Source organism: Barbus barbus (assembly GCF_936440315.1).
Source record: "Barbus barbus genome assembly, chromosome: 45".
NCBI classification, from domain to species: Eukaryota; Metazoa; Chordata; class Actinopteri; order Cypriniformes; family Cyprinidae; genus Barbus; species Barbus barbus.
This window is the reverse complement of record NC_136723.1, coordinates 3,851,931-3,871,055: the sequence shown is the minus strand read 5'-3', so window position 1 is coordinate 3,871,055 and position 19,125 is coordinate 3,851,931. Positions and strand designations below refer to the sequence as shown.

The window sequence follows — 19,125 nt, the reverse complement described above, 5'->3', positions numbered from 1 at the left end:
ATGCGTTATTAACTCATGTCTCATATTGTAATTACAGTTAAGAAACAATATTTGACAAGAAATCATCATCCACTTGAACGCCACTCTCATGAACGCGCGTACGGCAGTTAGCAGAAACCACTGTAAAAAATGACAGCGATTTTAACAATAAAAATCTACTACAGTTAAAAACCTGTTAAATGGTTAACTGTAAGTTCCCCTACTATATGCGGTGAAAACTGTAATAGACATTTCAGACAATGTTACGGTAAAATAGCGGTTTTGGAATTGAAAAAGACTGTAATTTACAGTGAAAAACCGTAAATTGACGTTTCCAAAATTCCCTGCATTGCATTTCAAATTTGATGTTTTTTCTTTGAAATAACTGTTTCTTCTTAGTTTTTTTTCTTATCAGTAATGTTTATTAGGGTTGTTTGTTACATCTAATGTTTATCGCATATTTTATGAATGTCACCATGATGGTGTTTAGTGTTTGTGTGAATGACATTTTACACCTTCTATATATATATCTCTATATATATATTAGTATTGGCCTTCTCAGCTTGTGAAAAAGCTTCTTGTGGTGAGCTTTGGTTCATCGTGTGACTTTCTCATCGCCACCTGATTTTGATGGTTATCAATACAGATTTCAGAAATTCGATAGGTTGGTATAGTAACATTACATCAGTTAAAGAAATACGTTTTTTAATTGTAAATTTTAATTGTATTAATTGTAAATTAAATTGTCATTTAAGTTAAATCCGTAAACCCTAAAACAGTTTTTTAACGTAAATTTTACAGATTTGTTTTTACACTGTAGAAATTACAGTATATAAAGTTTTAAATATGGATATGTTGCTTACAAAAGCACATTGATTCGCTTTATTAACCCCCGGAGCCATCTGGAGCACTATTTTATGATGGATGGATGCAGTTTATTGGGCTTTTATTGGACTATTGAATATCACCCATTCACTGCCATTATAATGCTTGGAAGAGCCAGGACATTTGTTTTTATATATATATAATGCTGATTGTATTCGTCTGAAAGATGAAAGTCATATGCACCTTGGATGGCTTAAAGGTGAGTAAATCAGGTGTTAATTTTTATTCTTGGGTGAACTATCCCTTTAAATTGTTGAGTGAATGGAATAGAAATATGCATTAAAGCTAGTCTAAACATTTCAAAAACACTAATGTTGTGCAACATAACTATTTTATCCTAGACTTACAGAGCTTTAATAATAAAGTTGTAGATAAAGAACCACTTTCTCAAAATATATATATAAACATTTAACACTTGAAAATAGTTTAAAATAGTAGGTTAGTTTATATTACATCTTTAATCAACATCATAAACTAGTAATATTTGACTCAATTGGTTACACCACTTGACATTTCAATTTAAAATCAAATTTGACATGCATTACCATGGACCCCGATATAAATACATGGCCTTTGTGGAAATATTTCAAATGACATTTTTAAAGTTAATACTCATTATCAATGTATTTCTGAGGTCATACCATTTGACATGTATACCTAAGAATTCCTGACCATACCCTAAAAATGTCAAATTATCTCACATTTTAAAGAGAGTTACTAACCTTTGCATGCAGCAGTTAGTATCACCAGAGGTCCTTCTCTTGTGATATAATTTCCTGTCACATGATCTTCTTGCAAAATATTAACAAAATGGCTCCTTGAGTGGTGGTGACACTACCTTGACACTCAAGGAATTGGACTTGACTCCCATAATTCCCCCAAATTAATTATAATATTCAGAACAATGGTGCTCCATTGACATTGACATTTTTGCAATAATCCCCCAAATATTCTCTCAAAATTAATTAAAACCTGCAATTTTAGACAAAAAAGGAGAATGTATGCATTTGATTTGCACAATTATCTTGACATTTTAGCCCTTTTAAATGTAATTAAACCATATGGACACACAAAAAAAATAGCGTCACGTCATTGGCCCATAATTAAATTGTGTTAAAGCCAAATAAGGCATAAAAAATATAGTTAGTTAGACTTATCTATTTACTTATAGATAAGTCTAAGCATTCCAGACAGTTTGATAACTCGAGGTAGTAACTTCACAATCACAAGCATCCAAGTGTGTGACACTCCGGCACGCAGAAGCTCTGAACACTTGAGTGGAATGTGACCTTGCTCTTGTCTTTTAAGAGCAGCGCAGGCCAATCCCACTGTCTGGAGAATATTTAAAAGTCATTGCTTTACTCCAGTTAAAATTACACTGAATTGACATGCTTTGGTATTTGTTTTCTAGCGAAAGTGATTTATAAAAGAAGTGTGTTTACAGTTCTTATACCTACAGCTACAGCTATGCCAGTAATTCCCCACCCAGACATCTGGTCAAACACTTCTGGGCCTCAAATTAATGTTGAAAAATTTATGTTTTTGGAATTAAAATGCAGATCATACAAACTCATACAATAATCACAAATTCCCACTAAAATGGAGTTTATAGCTGCAGTATGGAAAATTGGTTAGTTAAACATTAACAATAAACAATCCATACATTTATTAACAATCCATTCAAAGTATTTTTGCTGTCTCACAGTAAGATGCATCAAATACGGAAGCGTTTAATATGAATCAGTATTGCATAAATCGAAGGTTAATTTCAATGTGATATATGTAATATAGTTTGAGACTGTAGATTTGATGATATATTTCTAATTGCAATTACTGTAATAATACATTCTCAAATGAAAGTTCAAAGAGAAGCACAATCTCTACCAATAAAATCAGACGTTAAACAAATGTGACCCTCCCTCCTCTCTCTCTCTCTCTCTCTCTCTCATCCTGCAGGCTAGACAGAGCGGAAGCTGCAAGCTGCAGCATCCAGCATCCATCTGAAATCTCAGGAAAAAGTGGAGGAGAGCCGTCATTCCCAAGGTGATGCTGGTAACAGCAGCGGAGAGCAGACGAGGAAAGCCAGAGAACGAGGAAGAGGGAGAAGACGCAGTCATGATGGGCACACCTCTCCGGAGGAAAGCCCCGGCATATGAGTGAGTACTTCCATTTTTCCTCGCCCTCCCTCTGTAGGGTTGGACATCACGGAGCGGTTGCCATAGCAACGGCAGCCAGGGCGGCAGGAGGATGATGATGTTGCAGCAGCTGCTGTCTGCAGTCATGGATTCCTCCAACTGTGTGTGTGTGTGTGTGTGTGTGTGTGTGTGAGTGTGTGTGCAGCAGACATATATGTAATGTGTCACAGTGTCATTAGCAATCAAATCATCAATATGAACAAACATACAGTAGGAATGATGAGATCGAATTTAGATAATGTTCACTGCCATCATCTCTTTTGGGTTGTTGGCCACTTGTCTAATAGGGAATAAGTGTAGCAACTGGACAGGCAATTTTGATATAACAAGGACAGCATTGTATAGCCCTTTAAGTCTACACCTGATGTACATAAAAGCAAGAACTGGCTGAAATTACAAGCTCCGATCTGAGGTTTGTTTCCTGAAAGCATCATTAGCAAACTATGGTCACAAGTTCTGTCATTAGCAACAGAGTTAATCGATTCCGTGTTTCCCAAAACTGTAGTTGAAATGTGTGCCTAAAACTACATCTCACAACCTGTGGTTAAAAGCACAGTTTCTTGTTATTATGACAGATGGACTTAACCCAAAAATGTATGTTGGAAACAATACAGTTGATGGCAGCCATTTTTTACCATACTATGGAAGTCAGTAGCTGTGTCCCAAATGACACACTATACACTGTGTACTTATGCACTTATGCATGTACTCACGTGTAGTGTATGAATTCTTTAAGGTTATTTTGTCATTTATAATCAGTCTGATAGCTCCTCCCACTTCGCGGCGTAAAGTAAAGCTGCGACAGTTGAGTACATGAAGTTCCACACTTCACTCCAACATTCAACACTTAATTTTTTCGGTTATTTAAGTGCATCATCCGGGTATTTAAAATGCACTTTGTCTTTTTGGAATTTTCAGTGTGAACACACTACTCACACTATTTATACTACAAAACGTCATAGGACAGTGCATAAGTACGCAATTTGGGATGCACCTAGTGGCTACATCAACTGTTTGGTTACCAGGATTCTTTCAAATAAATATTTTGTGTTCAGCAGGTCAGGGTGCACTAACTTTTGCTTTGGGGATGGGAGATGGGGGGGTTAAGGGCTAAAATCAGGTTAAGTGTGAGTTTACAACCAACATCAGTTAGCAATTCAGCTTGTTGAGCCTGTGTGACAGTGTTGCTGTCTGGTTTGAGAGTGCTCTCTTGATAATAAAGAAGGCCTGGAGCCATCACACCAAAGAATGCCTTTGAGTTTGTACAGAGCACTGATGCGACTGCAGCTGTCAGATTCCACACACATGCAAAATTCAGTCGCAGCACAGCAACAGGTGGTCCTGTAGGATAAACACCACAGCTAAATCCTCAGAGCTAAACACCGTATTGGTCTTATTTATAATGATATATGGGACATATAACAGTTGTGTTCCAAACTGGTGTTTCCAAGTTAAAACGTAAACAAAAGGAGGCATATAATGTTTGAAATGAATAGAAAAGGTACTGTAAACAAGATTTGTGACACCTAGAGAATGCTAACCTTTTGCATTCTCATTCACTTCAATGGCATGTTCTTACATGGTCAATGCATTTCTATCTTTGCTTAAAGGTCAAAACATACTCAGTTTCTAAAGTAACCCATCACCTAAGCTGTAAATGGCATGATGATGGCCTAACTGCACACTCCAAAGGCAATGAACATCTGTCTCTCTGTTGACTGCCATTGAAAATGTTTACTTCTATTGCACACAATGTAGACTTCCATTAAGATGAATTGACGTGCTAATGGATAGCTTTCTCCAGGTATTACAGACCTCCTTGGGAAATGCAGGAAAATGACAGCCTGACAATACTGACTGGTTGATGGCACCACAAGTCTAAGGCAGAAGACTAGAAGAAATGTAAATCAAGACCTCAAAAAAATCAAGGACTGGCAAAATATCTGCTATACAATGAAATTATACAGTTATACATGTTAATGCACTGAGAGTTAAGTATTATAATCCTAACTGGCAGTGCACTACTTCAGAAGGACTCCAGACCCAGAGCTGTGACAATCTCCAGAACAACTGCAGCCATAAACACAGAAAACAGCAGACCACCGTTGTTATTATAGGAGACCGAGCAGAGTTTATTTGGGAGACTCTTTCTTGCTAAAGTTTTGGATAAACTAATGATATTCCAACAAAACTAAACTGTTTTGCAGACCATCTTCCTGGAAAACATTCCCTCATGATCGTCACTTGAACTAAACAGCTTTGCACAAAAATGAATGATAAACATTAGCTTAAAAGATTTGAAAAGTACATTTTTGGGCCTCACAAAGTTGGTGTTCAGAAATTTGCTGAAGTTTGGCTGTTTTTAAACTTCTCTGGAGAACACATGGAAAAGTTGTGGCTTGATTTATCTTCAACTCAAAAGCATTTACATAGTAAACCACCAACTAAACAAGTCATGAATCATGTCTGATTACTGCGGATGGCGATTGTGTTTGCAATCTTAGTTAATGAATGGTTATTGTAATCACCCCTAAATCAGTGACTAAAGCATTTTTGACATATACAATTTGCATGATTTTGTAAATCCAAGCCAAAGACCAATATAATGCAAATAAATCACATTTAAAAGTATTATAAAATATTGAATATTTTAAAAAGTAATCAGTGCTTGGTAATAACTGATTATAGGCAATCTAGATTACGTAATCAGATTCCAAAAATTTAGTTCTCGTAACTGGATAATATTACAATTTTAAATGTTCATAGTCAGATTACAGTTACTATTTATGGATTACATGATTAGATATTATTCATAATTATTCAAGTGTTTTAATTTGAAAGGTTTTTGTTTAAAAAAACCCTAAAAGTTCTTACAGTTCTTACATTAATCACATTTAATGCATCTAATTCAATGTTTAATGCATTAAACATTTTTTTGGAAAGTGTGGGTCTGAATTTTTGCTCAAACTATTATAGAGCAAAGGCTCTTTTGCTTAACAGATCAGTTTAGACATTTGCATTTGGGCAACTGTCTTACATTTGTGCTCTTGAGTGACCGTTACCAATTTGTCACTTGCTTGTGGCTCAAGAAGGTCGTTAGCAGCAAGTGCCAATGCAAACCCAGCATTAATGAAGTGCCATTAGTAAGCTCTATAAGAGTCTTGTTGGAGTATGTTTGAGTACCACTAGAAAGGCATGTGAAAGACTAGCACTACAGCTCAGAACAGTACTATTATAATAGAATGGTATCATGCATTTCTTCATATCCTGTCAATATAAGGTCATTTGTTTATAAAAAAAAAATAAAATAAAAATAAAAACGATTAAAATATTCTGTAAGAGTTTTTTGCAAGTGAGTTCAAATTTGCCAGGAATTACTTAAAAGTTGTTATAACTAGCTATGAATGCTTTATAATGCATTTGTTAATGAGTTATTAGCCAATAATGTATCTTTCACAAAGATTATATTAATGTAAAGTGGGTTACACTTTAGTTTAGGGACCAATTCTCACTATATAATAATGGGGAGGGGTCTAGAATAAGTACTAATAAACAGCCAATATGCTAGTAATATGCATGCTAATAACCAACTACAGAAGTTAATAGTAAGAACTGGTCCCTAAAGTAAAGCGTTATCGTAAAGTGTTACAAGATTTGTTCACTGTTGCACAATGTAACTAAATACCAGACAACTGATACAGAAATCATAATTTCATAGCATTTACAACACTGCAAATAGAAGTACTGTATGTTGTCTGCCTTCTTTCTGAAATGGAGACATATGAAGAACTAAATGAAATAAATTATTAATGCACCTTCCAGTTTGCGTGTCTGAGTTTGATTAAGCATGAATTAATATATGACATCTGTCACACCCTTTATAAAATATGTACCGATGTCTACAGCAAGTAACATTATAGAAACCTTATAGAACACAAGTGTGAACATTTTTATTAATATAAACATTAGGTTTTACTTCTTTAAACTTTAAATACTGCATTTGTTAACAAGCGTTAGAATAAAGCGAGGCAGCCCGCTAGTAGTGTGTTTCACTTTAAAAGTAATTTGAAAGCCATTTTGCTTTGCATTCGCGTGGTCTTTGGTTCCCAGCGTATGGACTGCTGCACATCTGGAAGGTATTACTGTGCCTCGCTGGCTCATGGGATGAGGTCACTGTGCCAGAGAAACAATGTTGCTTTTGTCTGTTATGCCGGCTGATGACGTTGCAGCCGCTGGTTGGGAATGGAAAAGTAAAGCATGCAGTGGGGGGAAGAAAGTCTGTACACAAGTGAACTAGTGCTCTTAAGAATATATATAGTACTTTTGAGATTGCTATTAAATCTCTAAAATGTCTTCTAGTGTATCATCATTGACAATGGAAAAGTCCAGGTGCAGTAAAGCAACTTCTTAGGTTAAAGAGAGGCCATCATGAAGAGATTTGGAACTGAAATCCAAATGAAATCGACAGTCTCATGCTTAGTTTAAAAAGAACAATGTGCTGACTAATAACACAGAGAGCTACAGTAAACAGACTGACCCAAATGTTTCACAGAGCTATGTTGAATGATTGATTCTGAACTTCTGTAGAGCTGGTTGAGTCGCACAGCTTCTGAAGTCTGCTGTCTGTGAGCGCTGTGTGTTTTGTGGCTTTAAGCCTATTTCCAGTAGTTATGTGAACTTCCAGGAATTTCCTCCATCTACTGATGTTCACTGCTGCTGTAGGTTGTGATTCTCAATGAATGTCTGGTACATCATGATTAAATTCACCTATGAAGATAACTATTATTTACTGCCTGACAAATAACAGAACATTATTCTTGATATGCAGATACAGTCCTGCAAATTCATTGTGCTGCATTGCATTTGAAGCAAAGTTAATTCCAATAGAACATAGTGCACACAGCATCAGAGATAAACAACATGATAAAACATTTACATTTTCAATGTTTTTGTTACTGTGATCTGTCTAAATCATTGACTATTTCAGTACAGCTTGTACTCACCTCTGCACTTATTTACTTGAACTCAGGAAACAGTAATTCATATCAGCCGTTTTGTATAGCAACAGTACTTGTACTGTACACTCACTGAAGGGTCATTACAGTTTGTTGTAATTTCATTCACTGAGTTTCTTACAATTCCCATGAGTCTTCCTCTTGCAGAACACTCCAGACTCAGTTAGCTCGGCCTTTTCTCCATATAAGGAGTTTTTGTATCCATCCACCAGAGTTGAATGTGAGGTTGGATGAGGGAAAGCAGTTGGACCCCTGTGTTCCCATTCCCTACTGCTCCCTTTGGCTTCACTGGAGGAATAAATTAGAACTCAAGATGGTTAGTGCAGATTTTTGGAAGCTGCTTTCCAAATAAAGAAAGCCACATTTGCAGAGACAGTAGACATGTTTAGAGTCAGCAACTTCTGCAGATGTTTTTATGATCAGATGTTGCCATGTTATGAAGTTCGAGGTTATATGAATAATTTTAAGGATGGATGGATATAAAAAATGTGATAGATAGATAGATAGATAGATAGATAGATAGATAGATAGATAGATAGATAGATAGATAGATAGATAGATAGATAGATAGATAGATAGATAGCTTTAAAGCAACATTTTGTATAACATCATTTTTCATGAATAAAAAAATCATTCAGAATTACATAACAGTGTGGTGAGGAAATGACAACAACATTTTTATTTTATGGCTGAGCTATTCCAGATATTATTATATCTGGAATAGCATCTGGCAAAGAATTGGCAGATGTATGATTCTGATTTGTAACCATGTAGCAGATTTCCTCTAAGCTTGCAGCCACTCAAATCCCCAGTGTACGGCACACCTTTGTTTTCCATCCCAACTAGCACACACACACACACACACACACACAGGCACATGCACACACACACACAGGCACACACACACATTCACACACACACACACACACACACACACACACAGAGTCACGGTTAGGTGTGACAGTGTTGTCCTACTCTTATTGACATCTCTCTGCCTGCTTGCCTGTAGCTCTCTTCCAAACACAGGGGGCGGGTTCAAGACTCTGTCATCTGTCCATAACCCGGCCAGTGACGGAGAGGGAGGGATGTAGGAGGAGAGAGAACGACAGAGAGAGAGAGACAGTCTGGCAGACACATGGCCAGTGAATGAGAAGATCTTGCCCTCAGTACACTGTGTCTTTCACTGGCTGGCTTACTTCAGAGGACCAGGGCAGATTGTGTGCATGTGTGTTTGTGTGTCTGATAACTTGCTCACCTTCTGCCCAACACACACAAACACACTTGGGATTACCAATCTCACGGTTACTGAGAATTCTGCCTTTGTTTTTCCAGGATGGCTGAAGCTGAACTTCATAAGGAAAGGCTCCAAGCCCTGGCGGTGAGTTCTGTGTTGCTTTGTTCTTACACAAATCCTTTTTCTTTGATACTGACATAGTTGTTGATACGCTCATAACTATACACAAGAAAAGCATTAAAAACTAGTTTGTTTGAAATCAGTCCCAAATGAATGCATGTTATAGAAGCTTGTAGACCCAATAGTTTTGGTGCCGTTTGGTGTGTTCTCGTTAAGAGAAGATTTACTACTGACGAATCACCCTATATGAACCAGAGGGCAAGAATTTGAGATGTGACTAAAAGAGAAACTAAATTTGGCTCCAGGTCAACCCTTCTACATAGACCAGCAGTGAGCAACAGATGGAAAACTATTTTGGCTACATTGCTTACATCTTTGTGATTCCATAGAATACACATAGCAAAAAATAGGCTGCAGAGACCAGCATGTGTTGGTATACACTAGGAACTAATTATATCGTTATCCGATTCACTTTTGAAGATAGTGTGAGTGGTGCATGTCTATGCAAAAATTGCTGCCACAATGCAAGGCCGTTCTGGAGTGCATTTGCCAAAAGCAACTATGGTTGCAAGTTCTGTCATTACCAATTGACTTTAACAGAACCATAGTTAGCTAACAGTGCTTTTGGGAAATGCACCCCTGGTTGGGTGTTTATGCGTGGTCTTCAAGACAGTTTTTGTAGAAATGTTCTCTAGATTTGGCTTAAAACAGTCTGTAGATTTTTACTATTAATCCAATGTAATAGTACACCTCTCTTTCTTCAAATCACTAACCTTTATGAGCAATATAGTGATGCTTGCCTTAAAAAACACAGCTAATTAAAAGTCTTTCAAGTCTAACAATGAAAATTGATTATTGGCAGCTAGGACTGTAGCAGGCTAATGCCTTTTGGATGAGGTTTGATGAATGGAAGTTTAAGTGTTGAGATAGCGGGCCTGTGGTAATGGTGCTGTGCTCAGACAGAGGAAATATAAATAATTAAAGTTATACAGTGTCTTGCAGCATCTCGAGCATTGAGGGTTGACTGCTTCTCAAAATAAACTGATATAATGTAAATAGTGTCTGCTAGATTGCTTTGGCATTGAAAGTTCATTTGCCAGAGCGGCTGTTTGGCCTCCAATAGCTCAAATTAAAGTAATTGCGTGACAATTTTCTTCGCTTCTGACAGTTGTGAATATAATATACACAACATTTTCTTGACATCTGTTGTTGGTATTGAGTAAATTTACATAGTAGTAATTGCGTTGTGAATCACTTTTGCAGCATAATTGTGACATCAGCCACATGGTGCAACTGCAATGCTTGAGCACACATGGCAAAGACCCACAAACGTAGTATTTGGTGTGCCGTGTCTTTGAGTCATGCCTTGAACCAACTTAGAATAAAATACTAGTTGTTTTGCATCAAGTAATTCGGTAACACTTTGTTTTGATAGTCCACTTTAGACATTCTACTAACAGTAAGTAACTTTGCAATTATATGTCAACTAGGAGTCATTAGAGTATTCGTAGACTGTCTGCTTAATAGCTTCTAACATTTTATTTTGATGGGTCCACAACATACTGACTATGAGAAACTTTGCAAGGATGTCAACTTATTCTGCTAACCCTAAACCTACCCTATTGAGAGTTAGTAGACATGTAGTTTCATGTAGTGGACTATCGAAATAAAGTGTAACCAGTAATTCTCCTCTAGTAATCTATTCCCAAACAGTCAGTCAGACTCTCCGACTGATATTTGACCAGCACAGGCTGAAACAGCATGTGGGTTTCCCCTTTTTAATAATAGGAAAAAAGAGTGACATTAATGAGCTGGTGAAACTTTACTGTTTTGATGGTAGCTCAATGGAAAGCTGTTATAGTCCCACACAGTACGATTAATATTGCGTGGTAGCTTAACAACTTAACTCAGAGTCAAATGGATAAAATCAGCCATCTTTGACCCATTGTGCTTTGAGCAGTTGAGATTTGTAATAGATGTAAGATGTAATGAGAGGTGGTTGCCAGTGCGGAAGTCGCACCGCAGTGCTAGAATGTTGTGGGTGATTGCCAAGGCATTGTTATGAGATTGCTAATGTGTTCTGGGAGGTTTCTAGCATGTTGCTATGGGATCTTTTGGGTAGTTAATAGTATTACAAGGTAGTGTCCAGGGTGTTCTTGGTGACTAAAAAGTTGTTGCATGGCAAAAGAGTCCAGTCCTGCAGAGTTTAGCTCCAATGCCATATAATAATAAGGCAGTTGTTAAATTTAGGTATTAGGTCAGATTAGGGATTTAGAATATGGTCATGCAAAATATGTGCTTTATAAGTACTATTAAACTGCCAATATGTTAATAATAGGCATGCTAATAAGCAACTAGTTAATAGAGAGAATTGGTCCCTATACTAAAGTGTTACCTGAAATGTCCAGTGAGTGGTGATAAAAAGTGCATTAAATACGTGAAAGTGGCCATATTTTAATTATATTGTATTACGTTGGTACAGGCATTTATTGCTGTGATTATTATGTTTATTTACGCTTCAGGTAAGTATTGTAGCAGTTAGAATTGAAATGTCAAGAGAGTGACGTTAAAAGGTTAATGCTCTGTCATGTTCATGCTCCTTCACCAAACCCAACCCTAAATATACCCGATAGTGTTAACGAAAGAAAAAGTGATATAAAAATGCATTCTCTGATGCAGCTGTGCTGTTTTAACTTCTTTATACACTGGTTTGAGCGATTTTGTCAAACAGTAGTTTCACGGGATTTGTACCTGAGCACTTCACCTCCAAGTGCAATGCTATATCACATGAACATACTTCCATATTTAATAGTCCCTGCTGAAAAAAAACAATGGACACCATCACAAAATTTGGTAATTGTTTTACTGGTTGTATTGGGTTTCAATGGAAACTGTAAAGGACCCTGTGGGTTTCTGTTGGTAATTGGTCGTCTTCTATTGGTGGCTTGTTAAAACCACTAAATCCTAATGGAACATGTCCCAAAACACACTACAGAATACCATTTTTCAATGGTTTTAATGGGTAAAAGTTAATGGTTTGTAATGTTTGTAATGGTATTTTTTTAGTGGAAACCATTAGAATTTCTGTGATGTTTCTATTGTTTGTTTGTTTTTTCAGCAGGGGTATACAAAAACAGTATGGCAAAAGAGTAGTATGTCCGAATACACAGTTTTCGAAATGCAGGAAGAGTAGCCTGATGACCTATTACTTCTACTGGGATTCTGAAGTGCACATCCATTGGACTTAATATCCCATGAGGCCATGTGAGCGAAGCTATAAATGGCATGCAACTAATGCCGCAGGTCACATGACAAACCCAACATAGCAGATGTTGTATGTCCAGATTACTTTCATATTAGACTCACATGCAATGCCGAACACATTTTTTTGATGGTTGCAAAGTAAGTTTTTCTTCAAATGTAGTAGCTACTCAGAGAATATGCAATTTCTGACAGTAGTGATCCTGAAGATTTTGATTAGCTGATTTATCTGTGTTTCATTGGGACTAGAACTAAACTAGGTTGGCTGTCACCCCTGGATTGGGGGGGTTGCACAAATCCCTAACACTAAGTATGATGAGATGATTGTCCTAGTAAACACTACAAATTAGCAGCATATTGCATCAATAACACAACATATTTTCATATGTCAACCCAGTTTGCAGCAACCGTTCTGTATTTTATTATCAGGTAGCAGTTTTATTGTCAAATGCACATGCACTTTTAATAACATAACAGTGGCTAACATAACTTGTGGAGGTTTGATGTTCAAAGATTTTATAACGGCCAGTACTTTATGTACGTTGCGCTCATTAGAAAGCTTTTAATTTGGACTTGCCTTCAAGAAGGAAAGTACCACAAGACTTTGTCCGTGGATTTCCAATTTGGGGTTTCTAGTTTCACTCAATATTCAGCCAACATCTCTCTTACCCTAACCACATGCTTGATCTGGGCTTTGCTTGGTTTCCCATGCTCTCCAGAAAAGCAAAGCCTGTGGGCTGCTTGATGTTGGCCAAGCAGTTTTGTGTTTGAAATGAGCTAAACTAATCTATACCTCAAGAAGATTACTGAAATGTAGTGGATGTTTAATGGTTGTTATATTTGAATCGTATGCTGGCCTGTTGCACTAACATTTATGTATTCATCACTGTGTTCTATCATGCTGTTTTGCTGGGAGCGCATTATAAATATCGGTTTCTGCTAGTGGTGAATATAGACTCCCTTGCATCAACAATGCTAACCAAAAATTGACTGCCTGACTGATAAACTGTTTGAATATCACTTTATCTGTTTTAAAAAGCATGCCATTAAGATATAGAAGAACTGATTTTTGATAGGTTTGCCTAACAATTCCCTATTGTTACATTACGGTAAGTGAGGGTTTGCTAGCTAGCTATGTTTCTGGTCCATTGCCTCTAACCACAGGCTGCTGCTGCACAGGACAGTCGTTGGGTCCAAATCTGTGGCTTTTCTATTCAGTCCATCAAGTAAGGGAATGTCACTAGCTCAAATGAGAAACGGGTTAGCGGCTTGCTAATTGAGGTTCACTGGGCGGAGGTAATTGCACATGGGCAGACTTCCCTCTTGTCTTAAATGCCTGCAGTTCTGACTTGTTTACATGGATTAATTTAGTTATGCTCAAGTCTAGACCTTTGTTAGCGTAGCACAGGCAGCCATTACTATCGGGTTAAATTTAGCAGCAGCTGTCTGTGATGATTTGGCTTGAGGTTCGCATATTTCACATAGGTGGGGTGGCCCTCAGGTGGGTTTGGATTCCCAGAGCTCTTGGGTGTGGGGGCTCAGCTGCGTTTCTGAAACAAATATTGGGAACTGTGCTGTAACTGAAAGCCTTTCTGTTACCCAGTACAGCAGAGTCAGGTATTTCTGGATGTTGCATGATGGTAACAAACATCAGCACTGATTTATGTCGCTTACAGCGTCACACTGAAATTTGCACTTTTTTATTTTGGTTTATATTTAGATTTTAAATATCTGTTTAGTTTGTTTTTGGTAGTAAATATAGTCTGTACTTTGGCATAGGAGGTTAAAGTCGGCATAATATTTAAATTCACATTATTTATTTCTAAAATGCATGTTATAGATCTTATTGTTATAATCATCATTGTATGTTTCATTTACAGAAAATGTTTTGACCTTGTAATGTTTAATCAAAATGTCTGGTCACACTTTATTTTATGGTCCAATTATCGCTATTAACAAACCTATTAACTATGAGTATTGCCTCAGTAAACTACTAATTTGCTGCTTAATAATAGTTAGTAAGGTAGGTGTTAAGTTTAGGTATTGAGTAGTATTAGGGATGAAAAATATGGTCATGCAAAATATGTGCTTTAAAACAGCCAATATGTTAATAATAGGCATGCTAATAAGCAACTAAACGACTCCACTGTGGTGATGTATGCAGAACTTTTCCAATTATTTAGTTTGCTAAAATCCCATCCCATGAGGCTCTCAAAAGTGTCTCCACATCTAAACATCCAATCAACAAGCAATGCATACAACCACATCTCCACCATCCAGTCCTTTTTAAGGATCCTTTGCATTCGGATGAACATCACAATACAAAAGAAAAAATCTGTTACTCTCTTTCATTGCAAATTAAATCTTAACACCTAACAATGATTGAAAAATACGAAAACTGAAGTAATTCTGTGTAATTTTTGAGTACATTCTGAGTAAAATCTGTCATTTAACTTGTCATTCTTTTGCAAATTGCTTATCGTATTGATGCACTGGTAATTTCATATTCGTAATAGTTTTGTCAACAATAATTAGTAGTAACTAAGTAGTTACCAGAAATTTTGGTCCCACTATAAATTAGGTGGCCTTAGTTATATCAAAAATAAGTACAACGTACGTACTTATTGTGTTCATATTGTATTGCAAAACACTTTTGCTGCTATTGAGATGGGATATGGGTAAGGTTAGGGACAGGTTTGGTGGTATGGGTAGGTTTAAGAGTGGGTTAAGTTTAATAGATGTGTCAACAGTGTAATTATAAATTAATTACAGATGTAATTACATGCAGGTATTTTTAAATATAAGTACAATATAAAAACATGTACACAATAAGTGCACTGTACCAAATGATTAATTTAAATGTAAGTGCATAGTAGTTAACGACACTTAATATAAAGCGGGACCAAAAATCGTATATAAGGAAAATTACAGTACGCTAGTTAAAACTTGGGTAACACTTTATTTTACGGTTACATCTATTACTTGCTTATTAGCATGCATATTACTGGAATATTAGCCATGTATTAGTGCTAATTAAGCACATATTAATGCCTTATTCTACATCCCTAATCCTACCCAATACCTAAACTTAACAACTACCTTACTAACTATTAATAAGCAGCAAATTTATTGAAGGGAAAGGTCGTAGTTAATAGTTAATAAGTGTTACCTATTCTAAAGTGTGACCAAAACGTGATTGTTGGGCAACCTGAGTGTGTCGATTAAGGGAAAGGAAAAGGGAAAGGGAAGTGGTGTGTGGCCAAGTATGGTGACCCATACTCAGAATTTGTGCTCTGCATTTAACCCATCCAAGTGTACACACAGTAGTGAACATACACCCAGAGCAGTGGGCAGCCAATGCTGTGGAGCCCGGGGAGCAGTTGAGGGTTCGGTGCCTTGCTCAAGCGTCTCACCTCAGTCGTGGTATTGAGGGTGGAGAGAGTGTTGGTTATTCACTCCCCCACCTACAATCCCTGCCGGACCTGAGACTCGAACCCATGGCCTTCAGGTTACAAGTCCAACTCTCTATCCATTAGGCCACGACTGCCCCCATTAAGGGACAATGGTGACCAGATCGTCCCTTTGGATTTGGGTGCTTCAACTTTTGGGTGCCCCTAACAGAACATTAACCACTAACCTACTCTTTTCTTAGTACACTTGGCAGCTGAAGGGGTCATACCTTGGAATGTATGTTATGCCAGTTACATTCAATCACAAATGTCAAAATGTTTTGTTTCACCGGAACACGAAAATAATGTGACCGGTCAACACCTGCTGCTGTCACATGATCCAATTATCAATGTCTGAAGTGACCACCGTTCAGTTTCCCACCACTGACAAATAAAGGCATGAGATATTAGTAGTCAAAGTCAAGATTGCAAATATAATGGTTTTCTAACCACACCCCCAATTTTTATTGCCTGGATAAAAACTAAACTCACGAATTTGCAACAGTCCACCTGACCTGGAATGTGATCACAATCCAGTCCAAATTGGATGTTCTACCAGCAGGGTGTAGCTCTGCTGACATTGGAGAGAACACATGGATCGAAAATAGCCCATGAGCACATGAGAACAGCTATGCACTCATACCAGCGTGTACCGTATTTCTCTTTAAATATGTTTGCAATGTGGACTCTATATTAGTAGTTCACCTAAGACATAATTTGCTGTTTGTGGTTTGCATTAATGAATCACCTGGTTTTATCTGGTTCATTGCCACCTACATAGAGGGCCCAGGCCAGTCCTGTGTATATGTTCCTCATCTAGCTCTTGTAGCATGATGCACACCCCAGTGATGCAGTGTTTGTAGCTTTATGCACAGGATGCAATTATAATATGGTTTTATGATTTTTTTTTTTTTTTTTTTTACTTTCAAAGGATGTTATTAGGGCTGACCTTATTATTAATCAAAGCCGGGAGTAACTTATGTTGATGTTTTTTGTTACTTACACAGCTAAGTTTACTGTAATGTGTAACACTGTTTACTGTAACACACACATGCATGTATATATTTAATAAAAATATGTTATGTTTATATATTAAATATATTTATTTATAATATAAATTATATAAATATAAATATATACATGTAAATATTTTATAAATATATACTGTATGTGTGTGTCTTAATATATACAAAATAAATATACACAGTACACACATATATAAACAAAAACTATTTATTTTGTATGCGATTAATCGTGACTAATCATTGCCCAGCACTAATTAAAAGCAAAAATAAAAAATACAAAATCACAGAAACAAAAGAATGGATTCTAGTAGGGTCAACTTCGATATGAAGACTAGTCAGAATTAAAGAACTCCCCACCACTTCTATGTTGTTTGTTTTTTTATTATTATTATCCAGTATACTGTAAATCCAGTCATAGCAATCCATGCACTCGTGAATTTTGTGTGAGACAAGTTCACAATGGGTTGATCATACGGATTCCCAGCTTTGACCATCAAAAAAACTCACCACACCTTTAAAATGTAGAATTGATGATACTTATGAAGGGTGTACATTATTGGTTATACATCATTAGTGTTTTTGTAACACTTTGAACTTCAGTATTTCAGTATATTTTATCAGTTAGTGTCACAGTCACATTTTATACTTAATGTGTGAACTCCAGTGTTTATTGCAATTTTTGTACGCATGCATTATTAAGTGAAGAGATTTGTTGTTCTCTTCCTTTTTTGAAAAAATAAAAAATGTTTTCCAATTTAAATAATGGACTGCAGACTTTCACATTGATGTAGGGGAATTTTTGAAGAAATAACCACGACCTTAAGCATCCAATAGATGTGTTTGCCTGATATTATTTATTTTTGAAGTACATGTTGATTAAATGCAGGGACTTGTGGTTTATGTGGTTTAACTGGCATGCAAGATATGCAAAGCATGTTAATAAGGTCAGTTAAAGAATGTTACTAGCAGATGAATAGTGTATTACATGTCAAGTCTGCATGATCTACTCCTCAAGAATTGCTTTTCAGATTTAATAATGAGGTTGAGTCACTGTTGAATCGTAACTTTACTCTCAAATATGTAGTTTAAGATCATTCTGGTAATAATTTCATGGTGTTTCATGCACTATGGCATGCAGGTAATAAATGGTGTTTAGTTGAAAGATAAATCACCTTTTGACTGATTTGAATGTACTTAAAAAGAGCAAAAAATGAAAATCTCCCCTGGAAATAACAATATAGAGGAGGAAGGTTTTTGGAAATCATGCTTTTTCATCTAACAGCAAATAAGTCTACAGTAAATAGACTTGTCCAACCCAATTTTATGAGAAAACATAAGTGTTTTATGAGGTGCTGATTTGTAAGGAAACATATTTTTTATGAATACACCACCAATTCACCAAAACATAAAGTAAAAAAAAAAAAAAAACGCCATGATAGCATGATAAATTGTCTGTTCGAAAGCACTAAAATATCCTCAAACGTTTATTATTAAAGAGCAAAAAAAATTCTAAATGATATAAACTTGAACATTTTTGAGTAATTATGTTAATATATCAGCATTCTTTACGGAGTGCCATTACTTCACCCTTTCAAATGAGTTTCAAGCCAGTAGCACAAGAACTTCTTGAAGACTTCCTTTCTCATAGTGCTTTCTGGGAAAACTATGTCCAGTCTATTTTTGTCTGTCCTCTGGGACAAGCGCTTGACTCTTGATAAAGAGCTATCATCAGACTTTAAGACATCTTTTAGCAAATAAGAGGCACTATGAAAACAAAAGCCAGCTTACATAACACTGCCTTCATTTGCAAGAAAAATGAATGCTCAGATTTTGGTCTTTCATAACTAAGTTGTCTTAAAGGTGCTTTTCAGTTTGTGGTTAGCTGTCTCAGATGCTTCTCCTAAATGCTCTTGCTCTTGTATGTCTCCAGTAAGAGCATAGAGCTATAACATGTATGTGGAT

General features: G+C 36.4%; 1 protein-coding gene across 7 annotated transcripts in view; it reads left to right on the top strand.

Moving 5' to 3' along the window:
• The first annotated feature begins 8,935 nt into the window (after nt 1-8,935).
• LOC306864182 (PALM2-AKAP2 fusion protein-like) overlaps nt 8,936-19,125 on the top strand; it is a 97,282-nt gene continuing 87,092 nt past the window's right edge. For 4 of the 7 annotated variants that reach the window (XM_079407954.1, XM_079407955.1, XM_079407953.1 and 1 more), the window contains exon 1: nt 8,936-9,452. In XM_079407954.1, coding sequence (XP_079264080.1) covers nt 9,408-9,452 — 45 coding nt within the window. In that variant the 5' untranslated portion in view covers nt 8,936-9,407. The remainder of the gene's footprint in view (nt 9,453-19,125) is intronic. The other 3 variants (XM_079407958.1, XM_079407959.1, XM_079407957.1) reach the window with 1 other exon arrangement.